The sequence below is a fragment of the Uranotaenia lowii genome, chromosome 2, assembly GCF_029784155.1.
Source record: "Uranotaenia lowii strain MFRU-FL chromosome 2, ASM2978415v1, whole genome shotgun sequence".
NCBI classification, from domain to species: domain Eukaryota; kingdom Metazoa; phylum Arthropoda; class Insecta; order Diptera; family Culicidae; genus Uranotaenia; species Uranotaenia lowii.
In genome coordinates, this window is record NC_073692.1 from 16900658 (window position 1) to 16917427 (window position 16770).

The 16770-nt window shown below is 44.8% G+C and overlaps 4 protein-coding genes across 5 annotated transcripts; 1 reads left to right on the forward strand and 3 right to left on the reverse strand.

Moving 5' to 3' along the window:
* Positions 1–552: 552 nt before the first annotated feature.
* Positions 553–975, reverse strand: LOC129741106 (eukaryotic translation initiation factor 4E-like). The gene has a single exon (XM_055732809.1). The coding sequence runs from the start codon at positions 973–975 to the stop codon at positions 553–555; it is 423 nt and encodes a 140-aa protein (XP_055588784.1).
* Positions 976–6214: 5239 nt separating this feature from the next.
* Positions 6215–10165, reverse strand: LOC129740895 (uncharacterized). Its single transcript, XM_055732540.1, has 4 exons — positions 9781–10165; positions 9535–9717; positions 9401–9472; positions 6215–9343 (listed from the first exon to the last, which is right to left on the reverse strand). Exon 4 carries the CDS (start codon positions 8397–8399, stop codon positions 6216–6218), a length of 2184 nt encoding a protein of 727 aa, XP_055588515.1. The 5' UTR covers positions 8400–9343; positions 9401–9472; positions 9535–9717; positions 9781–10165; the 3' UTR covers position 6215.
* Positions 10166–10929: 764 nt separating this feature from the next.
* Positions 10930–13003, forward strand: LOC129740899 (zinc finger protein 678-like). Of its 2 annotated transcripts, none has more exons than XM_055732546.1 (3): positions 10930–11095; positions 11177–12189; positions 12250–13003. In XM_055732546.1, exons 1-3 carry the CDS (start codon positions 11026–11028, stop codon positions 12940–12942), a joined length of 1776 nt encoding a protein of 591 aa, XP_055588521.1. In that variant the 5' UTR covers positions 10930–11025; the 3' UTR covers positions 12943–13003. The 2 variants fall into 2 exon arrangements, with proteins under 2 accessions (XP_055588521.1, XP_055588522.1); XM_055732547.1 differs by having other exon boundaries at positions 11038–11120.
* LOC129740898 (zinc finger protein 62 homolog) lies at positions 12948–16525 on the reverse strand. The gene is made up of 5 exons (XM_055732545.1): positions 16084–16525; positions 14036–15105; positions 13583–13972; positions 13377–13510; positions 12948–13307 (listed from the first exon to the last, which is right to left on the reverse strand). The coding sequence occupies exons 1-5, from the start codon at positions 16100–16102 to the stop codon at positions 13133–13135; spliced, it is 1788 nt and encodes a 595-aa protein (XP_055588520.1). The 5' UTR covers positions 16103–16525; the 3' UTR covers positions 12948–13132.
* Positions 16526–16770: the final 245 nt, after the last annotated feature.

The following is a 16770-nucleotide window of genomic DNA, read 5'->3' on the forward strand; positions in this document are numbered from 1 at the left end:
GAAAAACTTTCACCCAAGCAGCAAACAAGCAACTAAAATCATGTAGCCATTGAAGAAAATAATGACTGTGATTTTACATTGAGGACTGAACAGAAGCAACAGATGTCTTGGGTAAAGAAGGATTTAGTCTTCTTAATTACCAAGGGCCCGGAATAGAGGTTATACCGCGCCTCCAGATCGCGTTCCTTTTGATGTTTCCTTGACAACCCCCTTAACATCTGTGCACGAATGAATTAAATATGAAAGGTAGTATCGAAGGAGCAATACGATACTTCTAAAGATACAACGATATGATATGATTTACTAATGAGCAATAATGAAATAATCACAAGTATAATTATCGAATTCTTACAAAAATAATAATTGTAGCTGGACGCTAAGTCCTTAAAATGTGCTCGAACAAATAATCAAAAGTGGTTCGATTTAGTTGGGCGCCATTTGTAATGGGGAAAAACTAGGCTTTCGGTTGCCCATAATAATGAAAAAACGTAAAATTTAGCTCATCGTGTTTTAATTTTTGGCAACAAATTTACCCAACCTTCCTCTCACAATTTATTGTTCGAATACGGCAAGAAATCGACTTACAGCTTTCTCCGGCATCGGCGCGTTCCGGTTCATGACGGTGGAGGTCCAAATCGCAATTTTATCCATCTTCTGGCGAATGTTCACGACGGCACCGCAAATTTCTTCAGGATTATCGACAACCTTGCCGATCAGCCACAATGTCATATCCAGCCAATGTTTGTCCAATTCGTGGCGCTGCTGCCGGAGCACGTTGATCACCCACCGGCTGCCGCGGAAATTCTTCTCGTCTTCCCACATGTTCTTATCCGGTTCCTGATACCCGAGCGTCCACTGGAATTGCAGCGGATTCTTGATGATGCGATCCGGATCGACGATGCCGTACTGCTTGGTATGATTTTGCTCGGCGCTCTCCGGTCGTCGCTCAACCTCCTCATCGGTTTCGCCAGCCATGATTGCCCATCGGCTTAGCTCGAGAAGTGTCTCCCCAGACATGTTGATAGAGACAGAGGACAGGGAAATTTGCTTCTCGGGGGCTTTTCACTGGAAATCCGCTACACTTCCATCGAACTCTGCAATAACCGGTTGCCGTTCGCTACTTTACCGCACAATTTCTCACTGGTAGCGCTCTCAATCCTCCTTTAGCCAGAAAATCACTCCTTTTTGTGGCAGCTTAGACCGACGTCATCTCCCTTTTTTTTTTTTTTTTTCCACAGGTTCCACGTCACCTGACGCACACTTTTCCGCAAACTTTTTGTTTTTGTTTTTCAGTTTTGCGGGAGCTGTGGGCTGTCGGGTTTATTTAAAATAAACTCGATACAGTGGGCCAAATCTGGTCGAACAAAGTCACTCTTAATTTGTTTTTGATTAGGGTTGGGTTTTTTCTAACAAAATGTTGCCAATTTTTTGCTCGAATCATATCGAATTATAGTCAACTCAAACATTTAAAAAACCAAATGTAACACCCCCTTGACAACTGTGCATGATCCATTATGTATCATTTTGTGAGGTTGGTGATTTGTGGTCAAGTCTGAATCGGACAGTTGAACTGTCGACACCATTTCAGGCGAGGGTAATTTGTGGTTCCGCTGCGCGTATTTTGGGGTGTGGACCATGGTAGATGGTGTTCTCATAGCTTGTGGTTTTGACAAAGTTGGTAGATAACTTTTGAGAATTTCGTCTTGATCGGGAGGTCGTAATCGGAAGTTGACATGGTTGGTTGAAGATATTCTTGATCGGGAAGTCTTAATCGGGAGTTGACATGGTTGATTGAAGATGGTCTTGATCTGGTAGTCTTGATCGGGTAGTCTTAATCAGGTAGTCTTAATCGGGAGGTCTTAATCGGGAGTTCCTTGTGGATGTATTTGTTCGGTTTTCTTATTTCTGGGAAGCCTGGTCAGCTATGGTCCTCCGGACTAGGAGAAAGTCAGCAGGAATCTTGCAACCTCTTTCAAGCTACCCTGGGCGTTGTCCTGATTCGTCCTGTTGATACTGTGCTGAATAAGCAGGGTTCGTGTTAGCGGGACAAAATCGGATATTGCTGCTGCTGCGAATGAGCTCCCTCAGACGGGCCCTTCTTCCGGAGTCGTCGAGCAAAGCAGATGGTTGTGGTGCTGACGATGAACGTGTTTTTCGCATCGGCGATGCTTTTGTTGGCAACCTTGGGTAGCGGACATAGCTAGACTTGTTACTGTACTCACGAGGAGGTAGATAAGAGATATTGCTCACTGCGTTTTCCAGATGCAAGATTTTTCCCGATCGGCCTAACGGTATTTCCTGCGCTGTTGCGCTTGGTTGACAGGCTTTGGCTGTGGTCATAGCTGAAGGGTTTTTGTATTGATTCGGAGATTTTTGGGGTTGGTGGATGATCTCCTGTTTGTGGTAGTAATGACTGGCGTGTTTTGACCTCGTTAGGCTCTTGTTGACTACCTTGGGTAGCGGTCATAGCTGGATTGTTTGCGTGTGGCTTTCGATAGTTAGCGAGAGAAAGTCGATATGGTAGTAGCGGCCGTCATGATGTCTACTCCTCACAACTTCTTCGCATAACTGTGTTCTCTGGTGCTGAATCCTCTTCTTGATGTCCTGACAATCCTTTCAATTGCAGCGACATGGTGTTTGGAGCTGCTGTACTTGACTTTCCGAACATTCCAATATCCCGAACCTGGATGGGTTCTCTGCGATGGTGTGTAGCGCCTGGCTACGGTGGCTCACCAGTGCTACTATCCCCAGCGCTGCTACGCTGCTTCAAGATGACAGGATTGCATTCTGGACAATGAGTGGCGGCAATCCCACGCAAGGTTGCCAGCCCTCTCCAAATTCTGACGAACTTCCTGGCAGAGTTCTCAGAGTCCATTCAGCCGACGCTGGTCCTACGCAAGGCCGTTGTCTCCTTCATAAACGCCTACTTCGTTGTGTTCGTCGGTGTCCTAGCGACGAATAAGCATCAGCTGTGCTTCATTGAGTTGTTCGAATGGAAGAGTTCTGCATAATTTACTCCGAGTTGTTGGGGGCGAGGTTTCAAAGATGATGTTGTTGGTCCTACAGCCTTCTCCATTTCGTGTTTTGTGCTCCGAGTGAGCTTGTGGTCAGCGTTGTTGCTTACATAGCTTGAATTCCTTAGTCTGGTTTGATGTCCTTCACGTGGTAGCGACTTCGCTTTCCGGTGACGACATCCTCCAGAGTGTAGAGATTGGCTCCCAGCTTTTCTTTAACGATAGCCGGAATAAATTTGGGGTCCAGTTTCTTGTTGATATGGTCCGCCTTCGAAGAAAGAACAAACGAGCGGCGCCATACTAGCTCGCCCGGTTGAAAGGACACAGTCCGCTTCTGTAGATCGTAGCGCTGCTTTGTCTTCTCGTGAGTCTTCTTGATCCGCTGTTGGATGAATTTGTGAATCCTGTTGATCGTGGACAACCGCATCTCCTGCGCGACCTTTGGATCGTCTGACACGTTTAAGTCCTGCAGAGTGTAGAGGTCCGTATGCAACAGAAGTTCCCTTCCGAAGTTGGCGAAGTGCGGGCTGACTCCGGTTGATTCGTGCTTCGCACTGTTGATGGCTGCGGTGATGGCGGCCAGGTTCTTGTCCCACTCTCGATGATCTTCCTCCAACAACGATCGAACACAAGTGATAAGAACTCTGTTCACTCGCTCGGCGTTGTTGACCTGCGGTGCGTAAAAAGCGGTCTTCATGTGGATAATGTTGTGACGGCTTAGCAGTGCTCGAAACACCTGCGACTCGAACTGCTTGCCGTTATCTGATAGAATAATCCTCGGTCTGGAGAACTTGAGGAACACCTTTTCTTCCAAAAACTCGACCATCTTGCTCGAATCGGCGGCCCGCATCGGGTGAGCGATGACGTATTTCGTGATCCAGTCGACGATTACTAGCAGCACAGTGTTGCCTTTCTTGGATCTGGTTAACGGTCCGACGAAATCGATAGAAATTAGCTCCCATGGGACCTTCGCTGGCTTGAGCTTCCCCATCTGCGGCATCATTCTTATATTGGGCGCTTTACTAGCCTTGCACGTAGTGCATGCTTTGACGTAACGGGCGACGTTGTCCTGCATCTTCGGCCAGTAATAGTGCTGCTGTAGTTTGTGCCACGTCTTCTGGAAGCCTAGATGCGCTGCTGATGGTGCGTCGTGGTATCGACGAATGAGTTCTGCTCGGTGGTTTTCCGGAACTACTTTCTTCCATCGATGCGTGATTAAACCAGCCTCATCCTTACAATGACAATTTTTGTAGAGCTCGTTGTTTGCGATACGAAAGTCGGGATATTTGTCGCCTTTCCTTTCTACCTGCTTGACGATGTTCTTGTACCATGGATCATTCTTCTCGGAAATCGAAAACACTAGCGAACAGACTACTCTGGATAGCGCATCTGGTACGGTGTTGCAGCTGCCCTTCCGGTACCTGATTTCGAAGTCGAACGCGTTGAGTCTCAAGAGCCATCTGCTCATCAAGGCTGTGGGGTTTTTCAAAGTTTTCAGGTAGCTGAGTGCGGAATGGTCACAGTAAACGACGAAACGTACTCCTTCTACATACCCACGGAACTTTTCTATCGCACGAATAACTGCTAAGCACTCTTTTTCTGTGACTGTGTATTTTCGCTCCGACGAAGATAGCTTCTGGGAAAAATAACTGATCGGGTGTTCTTCTCCCTCGATGTCCTGCGTCAATACAGCACCAATCGCGACATCGCTAGCGTCGCATGCTATTGAGAACGGTTTTGTGTAGTCCGGCATCGCAAGTACTGGCGCGGTGACTAGAGCTGACTTGAGTTTGAGAAAAGCTTCTTCTGCTGCTGTTGTCCATCGGAATTTGATCTTGGCTTTCGTGAGCTCCGTGATTGGTGCGGCGATTCGTGAGAACTCTGGAATGAAGCGTCGATACCATCCGCATAAGCCTAAGAATCTTTGAACTTCCTTTCGTGTACTTGGAACTGGAAATTTGACGATGCTCTCCACCTTTTCCTCGTCGACCCTCCATCCTCCTTCACTGAGAACGTAGCCCAAATATTTTATGCGTTGGCGACAGAACTTGGATTTTTCCGGAGAAATGGTGAGATTCGCCTGACGTAGCCTGGTTGCCACTTCCTGAAGAACTGCTACGTGTTCGTCAAACGTTTTAGAGCAGATAATAATGTCGTCCAAATAATGAAAGACGAATGGCTCCATGTCCGCGAAAAGATGTGTCATTAGTCTTGCGAGTCCTTGACTTGCCGTACAGATACCAAAAGGAACAACCTTAAATTGGTAGTGACCACGGGATGGTACAGTGAATGCTGTTAAGGGTCGTGACTTTTGTTGGAGCGGCATTTGCCAGAAGGCATCCTTCAAGTCAATTGAAGATATGTACGAGCATCCTCCGAGGTTATTGATGATTGCGGAGATCTGCGGTATCGGATAACCTTCGTTCACCATGATTGAGTTCAGGTGTCTTGCGTCTAAACATACCCGGTATCTGCCATCCTTCTTCTTCACCGCTACCAGTGGATTGTTCCACGGTGAGAACACTGCTTCTTCGATCACGTCCAGGGATAGCATCCGGTCGACTTCCTTGTTGACTTCCGCTAGGACGTACTGTGACATTGGGTAGTACCGTTGTTTCCTTGGCGGCGCATTTCCGACGTCGATTTGATGTTCGTAGATCTGCGTCCTGCCAAGCTTACCATCTTCTGCCTTCGGAAATATGCGTACCACTTGGTCTAGTCGCTTTTGCTGTTCTGGTGAAAGCTCCTTCAGCGGTTCTGCATCTTGTTCAATTTCATTGTTCATTATCGAGAAGCACACTGCCTTGACGCCAAACGTTTGCCAGAAGTTCATGCCCATGATAGCGCAATCTGGCAAGCTAGGCACGAGTAGAACCGGCAAAATTTCGCTTCGATTGTTGTACGATATTGGCAGACGTGTGAAGTGATTGATCTGGTGTGGCGTTCCATCCGCTGTCTTGATCCCACCGTTCAGTGTTTCTTTCCGCAGTCCAAGCTCTTCTACGATCTGTGCTTTACTGCCACCTAACAAAGAACAGTTTGCACCACTGTCCAACAAAGCTGTAACTTTCTTTCCAAGAACGTCCAGAACGGCGTGCGGACGATTGTCATGTCCGGGATTGATAATGATAGAGTTGATGTCTTGTAAATCGGGAGGTATTGAAGGTTGATAGCTGTGTTGCGAAGAATCTGGCCCTTCATCTACCACCTCCTCGCTGCGGCGTTTTCCGCTTCGCTGTTACAAACAAGACAGCTGCGTAACGTGTAACCTTTTCGACCGCATCTGTAGCAAAAGAGAATTGCCTGTGCCTTCGTGCAATCCGGAAACCTATGCCCCTCCTCATCACAGTTCCAGCAAAGCGCTGGGCGGTACGCTGTATGCTGAACAGGATCTAGATCGTACATGTTGCTGCCTGCTTGCTGAAGCTGCTGGTTCTGGAGCTGTGGTTGATAGTGCTGTTGGAATTGCCGTTGAGGCTGCTGTTGTTGAAGCTGCTGCTGTTGAGGCTGCTGCTGTTGTTGAAGCTGCTGCCGCGGCGCCCATTTAGCTTGCTGTTGCAACGGATGTTGTATTCGATAGTTCTCCGCTTGACTGCCTTGCCGATTCACCAAATTGTTCTGAGCTGCCGAAATTGTAGGCGGTTGCTGACGCTGTTCCGGTCGTTGTTCAGAGTGTTGCTGCTGTAGTCCTGTATTGAAACGATTCGATCTGCGCTCCAGTTGAAGCTTCATGGCACAAACTTGCTCGTACAGCTGGTTGAAGTCCCCTTGCAAACCGTCTGCATCTTCTGGATCCACTAGATCTGCTTCAGTTTGGATAGCTGACGTTGAAGCCGCACCTTGCTGGGCCTCGTTCTCCACCGCATGTACTCTGTTGAAGCGTGGCTGTTGTATTGGAAGCCGATGCGATGGTGCTGAGTATGATGTGGCTCCGTACAACTGCTCGTCCGCCTCCACTGCTTGCAATCTCCCGAAACGCTGCTGCTGGTGTTGCTGAGACCGACTTGTTGTTGCTGGTGTTGCGAAGTTCGGTTCTAGTAAGTGGTTGTGCGGAATTGGAATTCTGCGCTGCTGGTTCAGCAATAGCCTTGTTTCGTCGAAGTTGCTGCAGACGTTGACCAGGTCCATCAGTGTCTTTGGCTGAGCGGCTGTTACTATTGTTGCATAGTCCATGTTCATATTTTTCTTGACTATGAACAACTTCTCCTCTTCCGTAAGTGGTGGATCGATGAAGCGGAATAGTGTAGAGATGTCACGGAAGAACTTATCGAACGTTTCGTTGGCACCTTGAAAACGGAAGCTGGCTTCCAACCTCAGGATCTGAGCATACCCGCTAGGCAGGAATTCCCGTCGAATTTCTTGCTTGAATGCTTGCCAGGAATACAGGCGACGTTGGGCAAGTGCTCTTGAGTACCAGTCGAGGGCGTCTTCAAGCAACAGGTGTTTGATAGAAGCCAGAAGTGTCTGATCGTCGATTCCCTCTGATCTGGCGAACGTCTCCACTCGGTCTAGGAAAATATTGAGGGACGTGGTGTCCTTTTCACCTCGGAACTTGAAAGGCCAATTGTGAATCGCCTTCTGCATCCGCCTGTCGTAGTTGCTACCACTCCGGTTTGTAAAGCTGTCGTTCAACTGCTGCTGCCTCCTTTGTCGTTGTTGAATGTCGAACCGCAGTTCGTCCAGAACGTTCACAGCAGCCAGACCAGCCGAACTACCCGACCTCCGGATGATTACTTCCTCCAAGTCCCTCTGTCCTTGTCTGCCTTCTTGGAATGGAAGAGAAGACGGCTCGACATCCGCTTCTTGCATCCGTGCTCGTGCTCCTTCATCATTTCCGACTGCTTGTGGCCTCGGTGGAATCGTCAACGCATCGCAGGCATCCCTACTGCTACTGTTCTCTGCCTGGATGGTTGGGACACTAGTTGAAAGGCTAGTGTTTTCTGTTTCACTTAACACCATATTGACTGCACTGTTCACGCACTCTATCTGAGCTAGCAGCGTCTCTACAAGCTCGCACACGACCCTACGCGTTTCCTCTAAACTCGCGACCACTGGAATCAGTGATAATCTTTGCCGGTAATGAAGCAATCTCGATTTCGCGCAAGCCATTTGATCGGCATTTCTATTCTGCGTGGCTAAATCAACATGATTTCTCAATTCTACCACTGCCCTCTGGCAGACCTCGATGTTCAACTCCGGCGACATTACGTGTTCTGAATTAACATAGATGGTGTCTCTAAGGGTGTCCTCTTGGACAAGAGCTTTTAACTTGACAACCCTAGCTCTTCTAGAGCATGGGGCTAGATTTGAAACATGGCGCAAGGCCAATTCATATTCCATCTCCTCATCATTAAGATGATACAAATCAATTTGTTTATTCATCATTCTTTATTAGGTTTATTAGGATCAAAAAACCAGACAAATGTGGACTTACAGATTACAAAATTACGATACGATACAAAAATTGAGCGATAATAATAATAACATAACAGTAGGTTTAACTAAATTACTGTTACAATCAAAAACATACTAATATCATCACAAATACAAATGATATTTTATTTTTCCCGAACAAAACTTAAGCGGTTCGTTTTTGTTGGGCGCCATTTATTGAAGAGGCTTTTCGTGGGCGATGCCACATGAATAAAAATGATGGCTACAAAGGATTATGGCAAGACACACCCACACTTCCCCAAACCAGCGTGTACTCACCGCATTTTCGCCGAATGGATCCCACTGTACGGCACCTCGCCTGCCCGGCATGCGTCCGCCGCCTTTCGACCGAGCGCCGATCGGGTGGCACCTCGTGCCTCTTCCGCTATTCGGCCGCCCTACGCCTGGGGCCGATGGGTGGCGCTGTTGCTGCTGGTCGGCCGCCCTACGCCTGGGACCGATTGGTGGCGCTGTTGCTGCTGGTCGGCCGCCCTACGCCTGGGGCCGATTGGTGGCGCTGTTGCTGTTGCTTTCCCTTGTGGACCCTCTCTGCCGGAAGACCTCCACTTTTCTTCACGGCAGAGTCCCGGGGCCTCCGAGTTTTGTTGTGCTGCTCGGCGATTCGGAGTGCCGATTGGCAGCACTGCGGGAACTGTGGCCCTACGCCTGTGGCGCCTCCTGGGGTCTACCAGGGGGCTGCTGGTCTTGGTTGATTCGTGCCTCCGTCCTACACTTGTGGCGCCTCCTGGGGTCTACCAGGGGGCTGCTGCTTTTCGTTGATTTGTTCCTACACTTGTGGCGCCTCCTGGGGTCTACCAGGGGGCTGCTGATTTTCTTCGGCTCGCCCGAGATTGCCGCGCCGGAAGGCAGTTGAGGTGAGGGGGGAAAAAAGAGCCCTGAGGAAGCAAAACGTGTCAATGGTTTGTCGGCGTATTCTTTCACGTGATACTTACACACGTGGATGTGTGGCTCTGTCTCGCTCTTCCGACTGATGCCTTTGCCTACCGACGATTTGGATTCGTGGCCTGCCGTGGAGAAGAGCGTTGTTATTCTTTCGGAAAGTTTGCTTTAGAAGTTGGTCGCTTACCTTGTAAGTGCTAGGGTTCGCACCGTCTTCTCACTAGCTCCTTTTGTAGGCGGATTTTGTGGCGAGGAAATGTTGATATTATTGGCTCCTCGAGCCTTCACTTCAGCCGTCTTTACCAGCCGAGATACCGGTTCCGAGCCTCCTTTCTTTGGCCTTCGCCAGACCACGTTTTGGAACGGTTTCCTGACCGATGGGGAAAAGAACTTAAGTTCAAAGTGCTCGGTGCACTACCGGAAAGTTTTTTACCTGCTTTTCCACGGCAAATCCTGGAGCACGCGGTTTGCGTGTTGCTGGATGCTCCAACGGCTCTCCGGATATCCAAAAAGGCACTTTTTGCGGTCCAATTTGGTGCTCGCACACTGCCGCGTCTATTTGCGCCGGCACTTCTATACAAAATGGCGTTTCTTTTTTCCACGTCGAATTTTGACATGTTCGGCTGCACGCTTTATTTGCTTTCCTCACTCTTGGGTGCTCTTAACACAAAATCTCACGCTTGGCACATTTAAACCAATTTTGGTTTAATAATAACAACACGCTGATTTTTACTCAGTATGGGGATGGGTTTTAATGTGTTCATTTTGCCAATCGCTCGTATCGTAAACTATTTTAGGACTAATAACTTAAGTGTAAATTTCAATGCAACAAGATTTAGGTTTGGGGGGTAAGTTCAAAGCGAAGAACTGTTTTTTTTGGGGGGATAACTTTTATTCCCGCTTCATTCGCAGAAAGTTTCGCATATACGATGATGTAGCTGCCTCTCTCAACAACCTTTCGGTGGTCGAGCGGTTAGCATCCTGAGATGGTAATCGCAGTGCCATTGCATGTATGGGTGTGATTCCCGTACCTGTAGTAATTTTTTTATTTTGATTTCCATTTTATTGCGGTATCAGATTTTGGGGGATGAGTTCTCCTTTAAAAGCTTAACTTTGGTTTATGCCACCAATAGCCAAACCTGTAGGGAGGGAGTTTCATTCGTGTTGGCGGGGAAAGTTCTCAAGTTTGGGTATTTTTGAGGTTCAGTGTACAAAAACAATAGCTTATTGTATTAAATTTTGTTTTAATTTGAGCAAAGAATTTTTATTTTTTCAGCCAAAAATTTGTACCTCGATTATTATGATCATTTTAAGCTCTGAGCGAATATAAGTTTTGAAATAACAGTAAATATGTTAAACAAGCAAAAACATTTTTTTTTAACTTTTCGTTCTGAAATTTCGCAAGGAAATTAGGAGTTTGAAAATTAGTTTTTGTATAAAATGTACACATTGTTGTGTTAAGTATTCATACAAACCTAGTTTTCACACATAATAAGTATAAATACTGATTGCGTTAAACTCTCCCAAAACTTATTTTTCTTCCAGCAGAGTGTAACCTTTTTTGTTTGAAAAAAATAAATAAAAGAAAAATATAAAAATTTTATAATATTTACATTCGCACAAAATTAGGACAGTCCGAGGTGGTAAAATTATGAATTAAAAGCATATTTCTCAGAAAATGGAATCTTCAATTAAGGATAATGAAGAGGTAGCTTACGTCGAATTCGAAGAAGATGTGAACTCTGACCGTAAGTTACAGGATAAACTATTGTGGTATGTTTTCGTATTTTGTTTTAAACAATTTTGTATCTTTCCTCAAAATGTCCTAGTTATGTCTTCGGAAGGTTCCCAGAACTATCCCGAATCGGCCCTACAGTCTCGGAATCGCTTCTGCCGGTTGTGTCTCCGGAAGTCGGAAAATTTTCTGCTTCCGCTAATGGCAAAAATGGAGGCAGTTTCGGTCATGGAAATGTTGATTGATGTCACTGGATTGGAGATCGAGTTCAGCCCGCTGTATCCGACCAAGGTTTGCAGCAACTGTATGACTAAGCTAGACTTTGCATATAACGTTCGGCAAGAATTTCTTAGCAGCGCTGAACTGTTGCTGAAAATGGCCGTCGAGAACCGACTTACTAGCTATTATGAACAATTTAAGGAAACCGGTGAGAAGAGGGTTTGCTATTCGGATGAAATTCTGGAGTCGAGTAGAAACATTCTTGAATCAAAGATCAAAGTGGAAGGAAATAAAATTGTTCCGGCCCAAGAAGGCCCTATAATAGAAACAGTCGAAAACGTGGAGGGTTCAGATCATTCTGATATCGAGATGTTGGATGGATTGGTAGACGAAGGGTTGTCCGATCATGAGCTAGATAATGCATTACCGGCAAACGAATCTAAAGAAGAAAAACAAGAAAAGTTTGTCTATTCATGGAGAGAATTGGTCAAACCGAAGAAAATCAAAAAGTCAAAGGTCGATATCAAAAACTCAGCAGCGGATAAAGAAATCCACGATCAATTTCCACCAACAACTTGTTACATTTGCAATACTCTTCACGATACATTGGAACAGAGGGACGAGCATTTGAACAGCCACATCAACATGGTGCCGCATCGGTGTGAAACCTGCAGCACCGAACAGGAACAGGTGGTGTCGAAAAGCGTTCTTACGTTGAATCGTCACCGGTTGATGCATTTGTTGCCCCATAAGTGTGACAAGTGCCATCGGAGGTTTATCTCAACTGGCAGTTTGTACGCACATTCCTGGAATACTCATAAAAGCAACCCCGATGGCATGACCTGCGATTATTGCGGCAAAATTTTCACCCAAAAGCGATCTTTTCAGGTTTAATTTGTTATCTTAATGTTGGCATTTTTTTAAAATTTGAATCTATATCAATTTTAGGCTCACGTTCGTCGTCATCGACATAAGGCTAATGGTAGATATAAATGCGACGTTTGTAGCGAAACTTGTGGGTCTAATTTGCTGTTAGCCCGTCATATGAGGAAACATACCGGCGAGAAAAATTTCACGTGCCCATACTGCGATAAATCGTTTAGCCGTGCTTGTAATCTGCTTACTCACAAACGAATACACACTAACGAAAGATGTCACAAGTGTTCGGACTGTGGGAGCACTTTTCGGGATAGCGTAACCCTGCGGAAGCACCAAGAACGTTTCCATCTCGGCAAGGAACCCAACTTACGGACGGATCGAAATCCGTTTTTAATAGATGAACATGGTCGAAAGCTGTATATCTGCAAAGAAGATGATTGCGATTACAGGACCTATAATGGCACAGCTATATCGAGACATAAGGCACGACACACCAAACGGTACGTGTGTTCCGATTGTGGAAAACGGTTTGCCGAACCGAATCTCGTTCGAAGGCATCAGGCGTCGATGCACAGTGGAAAAGTTCGAAGCAAGAAAGCGGCAACAAATGTCATCAGCACATCCATCGAAACGGAATGTGCCATGGGGATTCCGGCCGAGGTGGACGAACTTATTGCCGATTATGGCTTCGAATCAACCGATGCTCAAGCTTACGCGATAGAAGTGATGGCCAATATTGAGGAGATCATTGACGTAGTTTGAACTACTTTCTGATGATATTAGGTGAAATTTTAATAGACGGAATAAACAATGCATGCTTGAATTCTCTACATTGGTTAAATTTGCCAGAGAACTCTTTCCCACATTCACAATAAATCGACATTTGTCCAACGGGAAACATATTTGGAAAAATTCGAAGCAATCAAGACAATCACCTGTAACATTATTCGGTTTAATTTTCCTCTTGAAGTTCATCCTCACTCTGAAGATACTCCTCTTCGCCAAGTGGAAAATGTGGCGGACTTTCAACTTCAAATTTGAGCTGAAGCTGGTTTTCAATAGTGCACGACCGTTCATGTTTCGAAAGATCCCCTGGATATCTATACTTCTTGTGGCAATATCGACATCTGAAAAAAATCGAAGTTATTACGGTAATTATCTAGCTTGCAAACTTCCTCATTGAACACGATAGTTACGCGTAGTTTAACGTATCCTGGTGCTTCAAAAGGTGCATAGCGAGAGTGTTTTTCCTAACAAAAGCCATGCCACAAATGTCGCACTTATGTTTCCGAATGTTCTTATGATCCGCCATGTGGTAGACGAGACTTTGCTGTATGAACACAAAATATAAAACTTAAAATCTACTACCTATTAAAGGAAAAACCGATTTTGAATAGCATACCAAGACGCGAAACTTTTTCCCGCACAGCTCGCAACAGTAGTGCTTTTCGCCGGTGTGTACGAACATGTGATGGTCCAACGCCTGTCTGGTGGGGTACCGTTTCGGGCATTCGGAACATTGGAATTTGGGTTCGTGTTTGGCCTTGTGATGGTAGAAGTTTCCGTAGCCGGTTCGCGCATAGTCGCAACCCTCGATTGGGCAGATGTAGATCTTCGTTTTATTAACTTGGGCAGTAATTCTTGGACGACCCGGTGCAGCGTGGTTAGCGATCATATGATCGTCCAAACGCTGCTTGGTGGAAAAGCATGTCGAACACTCAGCACACTGATAACCTTTCTCGCCGGTGTGAATTCGTTCATGTATTGACACACAGGTTTTGGTTTTGAAAGTCTGAAAAACATTACAAATGAGTTCACACAACTTTTGAAGATTTCTAATTATTATTTCTCTTACTTTTTCGCAGTATCTGCATTGGAAAGGCCGTTCTCCGGTGTGCTGCCGCATGTGCCGTACCAACCGTTGACCAGTCGTAAACTTTTTCTCACATATCGAGCACCGATTGCGTTCCTGATTGAGCGCCCGGTGATCCCGCATGTGCTTCAACATGATCTTCTTCGGCAAAACCTTTCCGCAAACTTCACACGTGAATTCTCCTTGGAGTTTTTCGTTGTGATAGCGAGATTTGTGATTGGCCAACGCGTTCCCATTCAGAGCGCGAAACGGACACTTGGGACATTTGATGAGAGCAGCATGCATTCGCATATGCTTGTGCAGACTCGCAACCGTTTTCGGAGCCTGATAGTAAGGCAATCCAATCGAACATTCTTCGCAATTGTACGGTACCATATCCTTATGCTCAACTAAATGTTGCTCGACATCGCTTGGCTTTTCGAAGAACTCACCGCAAATGTAACATTTGTTACGTTCTATTTTTGTTTCCAGATGTTTATAACCTTCCGGTTTCGCTTTTGGTAATTTTATTCTTCGGCGTGACTTCGTCGACTTCACATTTTTTTCCTCATCGTTGTTAGATTCATTTTCTGGCAAATCTTCCTCGTCATCGGATTTAGGTACTTTATCATCCTGTCGCTTAGTAGTGAGCGAATCAGGTTCCTGTTCTTCTGATTTGACGTCAGTAGTTTTGAACTTGAGAGTATTTTCTTTTATTTCAATTGTCTGCAATTTTTCATACTTTAACAAATTCTCTATCATTGATCCTTCATGAAAGCTATTCAACGCGTCATAGGCCTTTAATAAATCCTTCCGGAATTTGTAGCAGTAATCCACCTTCCTTAAACATGACATGCAAAGCACCTGTGGACAGTCATCTCCGAGTTGAACGAGTTCTCTTCCGGTTATCGAGGCTATCATTTCCGGCAGGGCTACGTTCCGCACTGTGGAATCCAGGGGAACTAGCTGCAGTTTGTTGTCGCTGGTACCGTTAGTGTTACAGAGACACAACCGACAAAATTTGTTGATCGGAGAATCTTCACACGGTTTTGACGCCACCAACGGTGGATATTCTTAAATATTCGAAAAATAATTATTTGGTTATTTTAAAAATAAAGTTTGGCTCATTTCTTTAAAACTATAGGGTAAGAACACTATATATTGAACACCATCTTTGGGATTCAACACATTTGTTGACAAAAAATAATAACGAAAGGTTTTTCTGATAAAATTTTGATAGCGTAACTTAAGCTTATTTCTCTGCTTCGAATCGATATATTTTTTTCGTGGAAATATGTTTTGAAATTATTATTTAAGCCTTTTTATTCAAAATTACTTTTGTCCCAATGATTAAACACAATGATTCAAATATTGAACAGGCAATGTTCTAATTATTGAACACGTAAACATTGAATTTTAGGGAAATATTTAGGGGTATTTCGCTTGATAGTATGCCTTGCAGGGGCGATTTTGGTTGAGTTAGCAACCAAGAAACAGTTTGTTTATATTTCCAAACACCAACTGATGTTTGTTCAATAACTGGTACATGCATTTCTTTATGAAATGAGTACTGCAAGATTGAACGTTTAATAATTGAAACATTGGCGTTTTCTGTGATTCAATGATTGAACACTTTAATTTGTTAAATTTTAAGAAAATAAGGATAATAAAGGCTGCCACTCTTCCAGAAATCATTCAAAAAGACTTAGTTGAAAAAACTTATATCATTATCTTAGACGTTTATTTGTCTTTTACCCAATTTTTCCCCCAATCAAAAATAGGCTGTTTTCTTCATCCAGTTGAAAAACCAAGCCAAAATTTGAACACATATTCAAGTTTCGGGGATCGTGGCTTTAAGAGTCCGAGATTCTTGATAAAAATTTGAACATAGGTAGAAAATGCTTCAACAGTGGCTCAACGAATTTTGATTCATTTTTCTACTGTATATTATTGTTTTAATCGGTAAATGTTTTACTAGTGTTCAATATCTGGTACCTGTTCAATAACTAGTGCTTCTACCCTACGAGAAAGTTGTAAAATTGTTATCTTACCTTCAGACGTGTGCTCCATACTGAAACCACTTCAGTTACTGAAACAAACTTATTCTTATTATTATAACATTAAAACTAGCAAAGTTATAGTAAAATTAAAGATTGTTGCGAAAATTTCTGTGCCGACTTTTGGAAACTTTTACCGTATTTGTTTATGCCGAGTGTTGCACTAGTGTTGCACTCTGGGTTGCCAGGTGCCCAGATTTGTCTGTAAAACCAAGACTTTTGACCCTTCGTCCAGATATTGGTCAGACACAGATTTTGCCCAGATTTTTGCTTAGAGTGCCCAGATTTTACAGACTTTCAAAATTTAGTGATGAAATCGATATTCATGTATCGAATTTGATCCGTAAGTGCCAGATTAGACTGTAAATCTCGCTTGTATTCATGGGTATTCGACCAATCATTCATTAAATTTTTTTTTAAATAAGACTGGCATGGTACGTGGGAGGAAACAGTGTTAGTTATATAGTTCTCAACTCAAAAATAACCCGAATACAAGCACCCCCCCCCCCCCCCTCCCCCGCTCACACGCATCGGCAAAACTCTTGTTCAGTACCAAATTTGTGATATCTTCCTTGTGCACAGACACGCACAGACTTTTTTTCAAAATTGCCCAGATTTTTTATCCTCAACACCTGGCATCCCTGGTTGCACTGGTGCACCACTAGGTGCTGTCAAACTGTT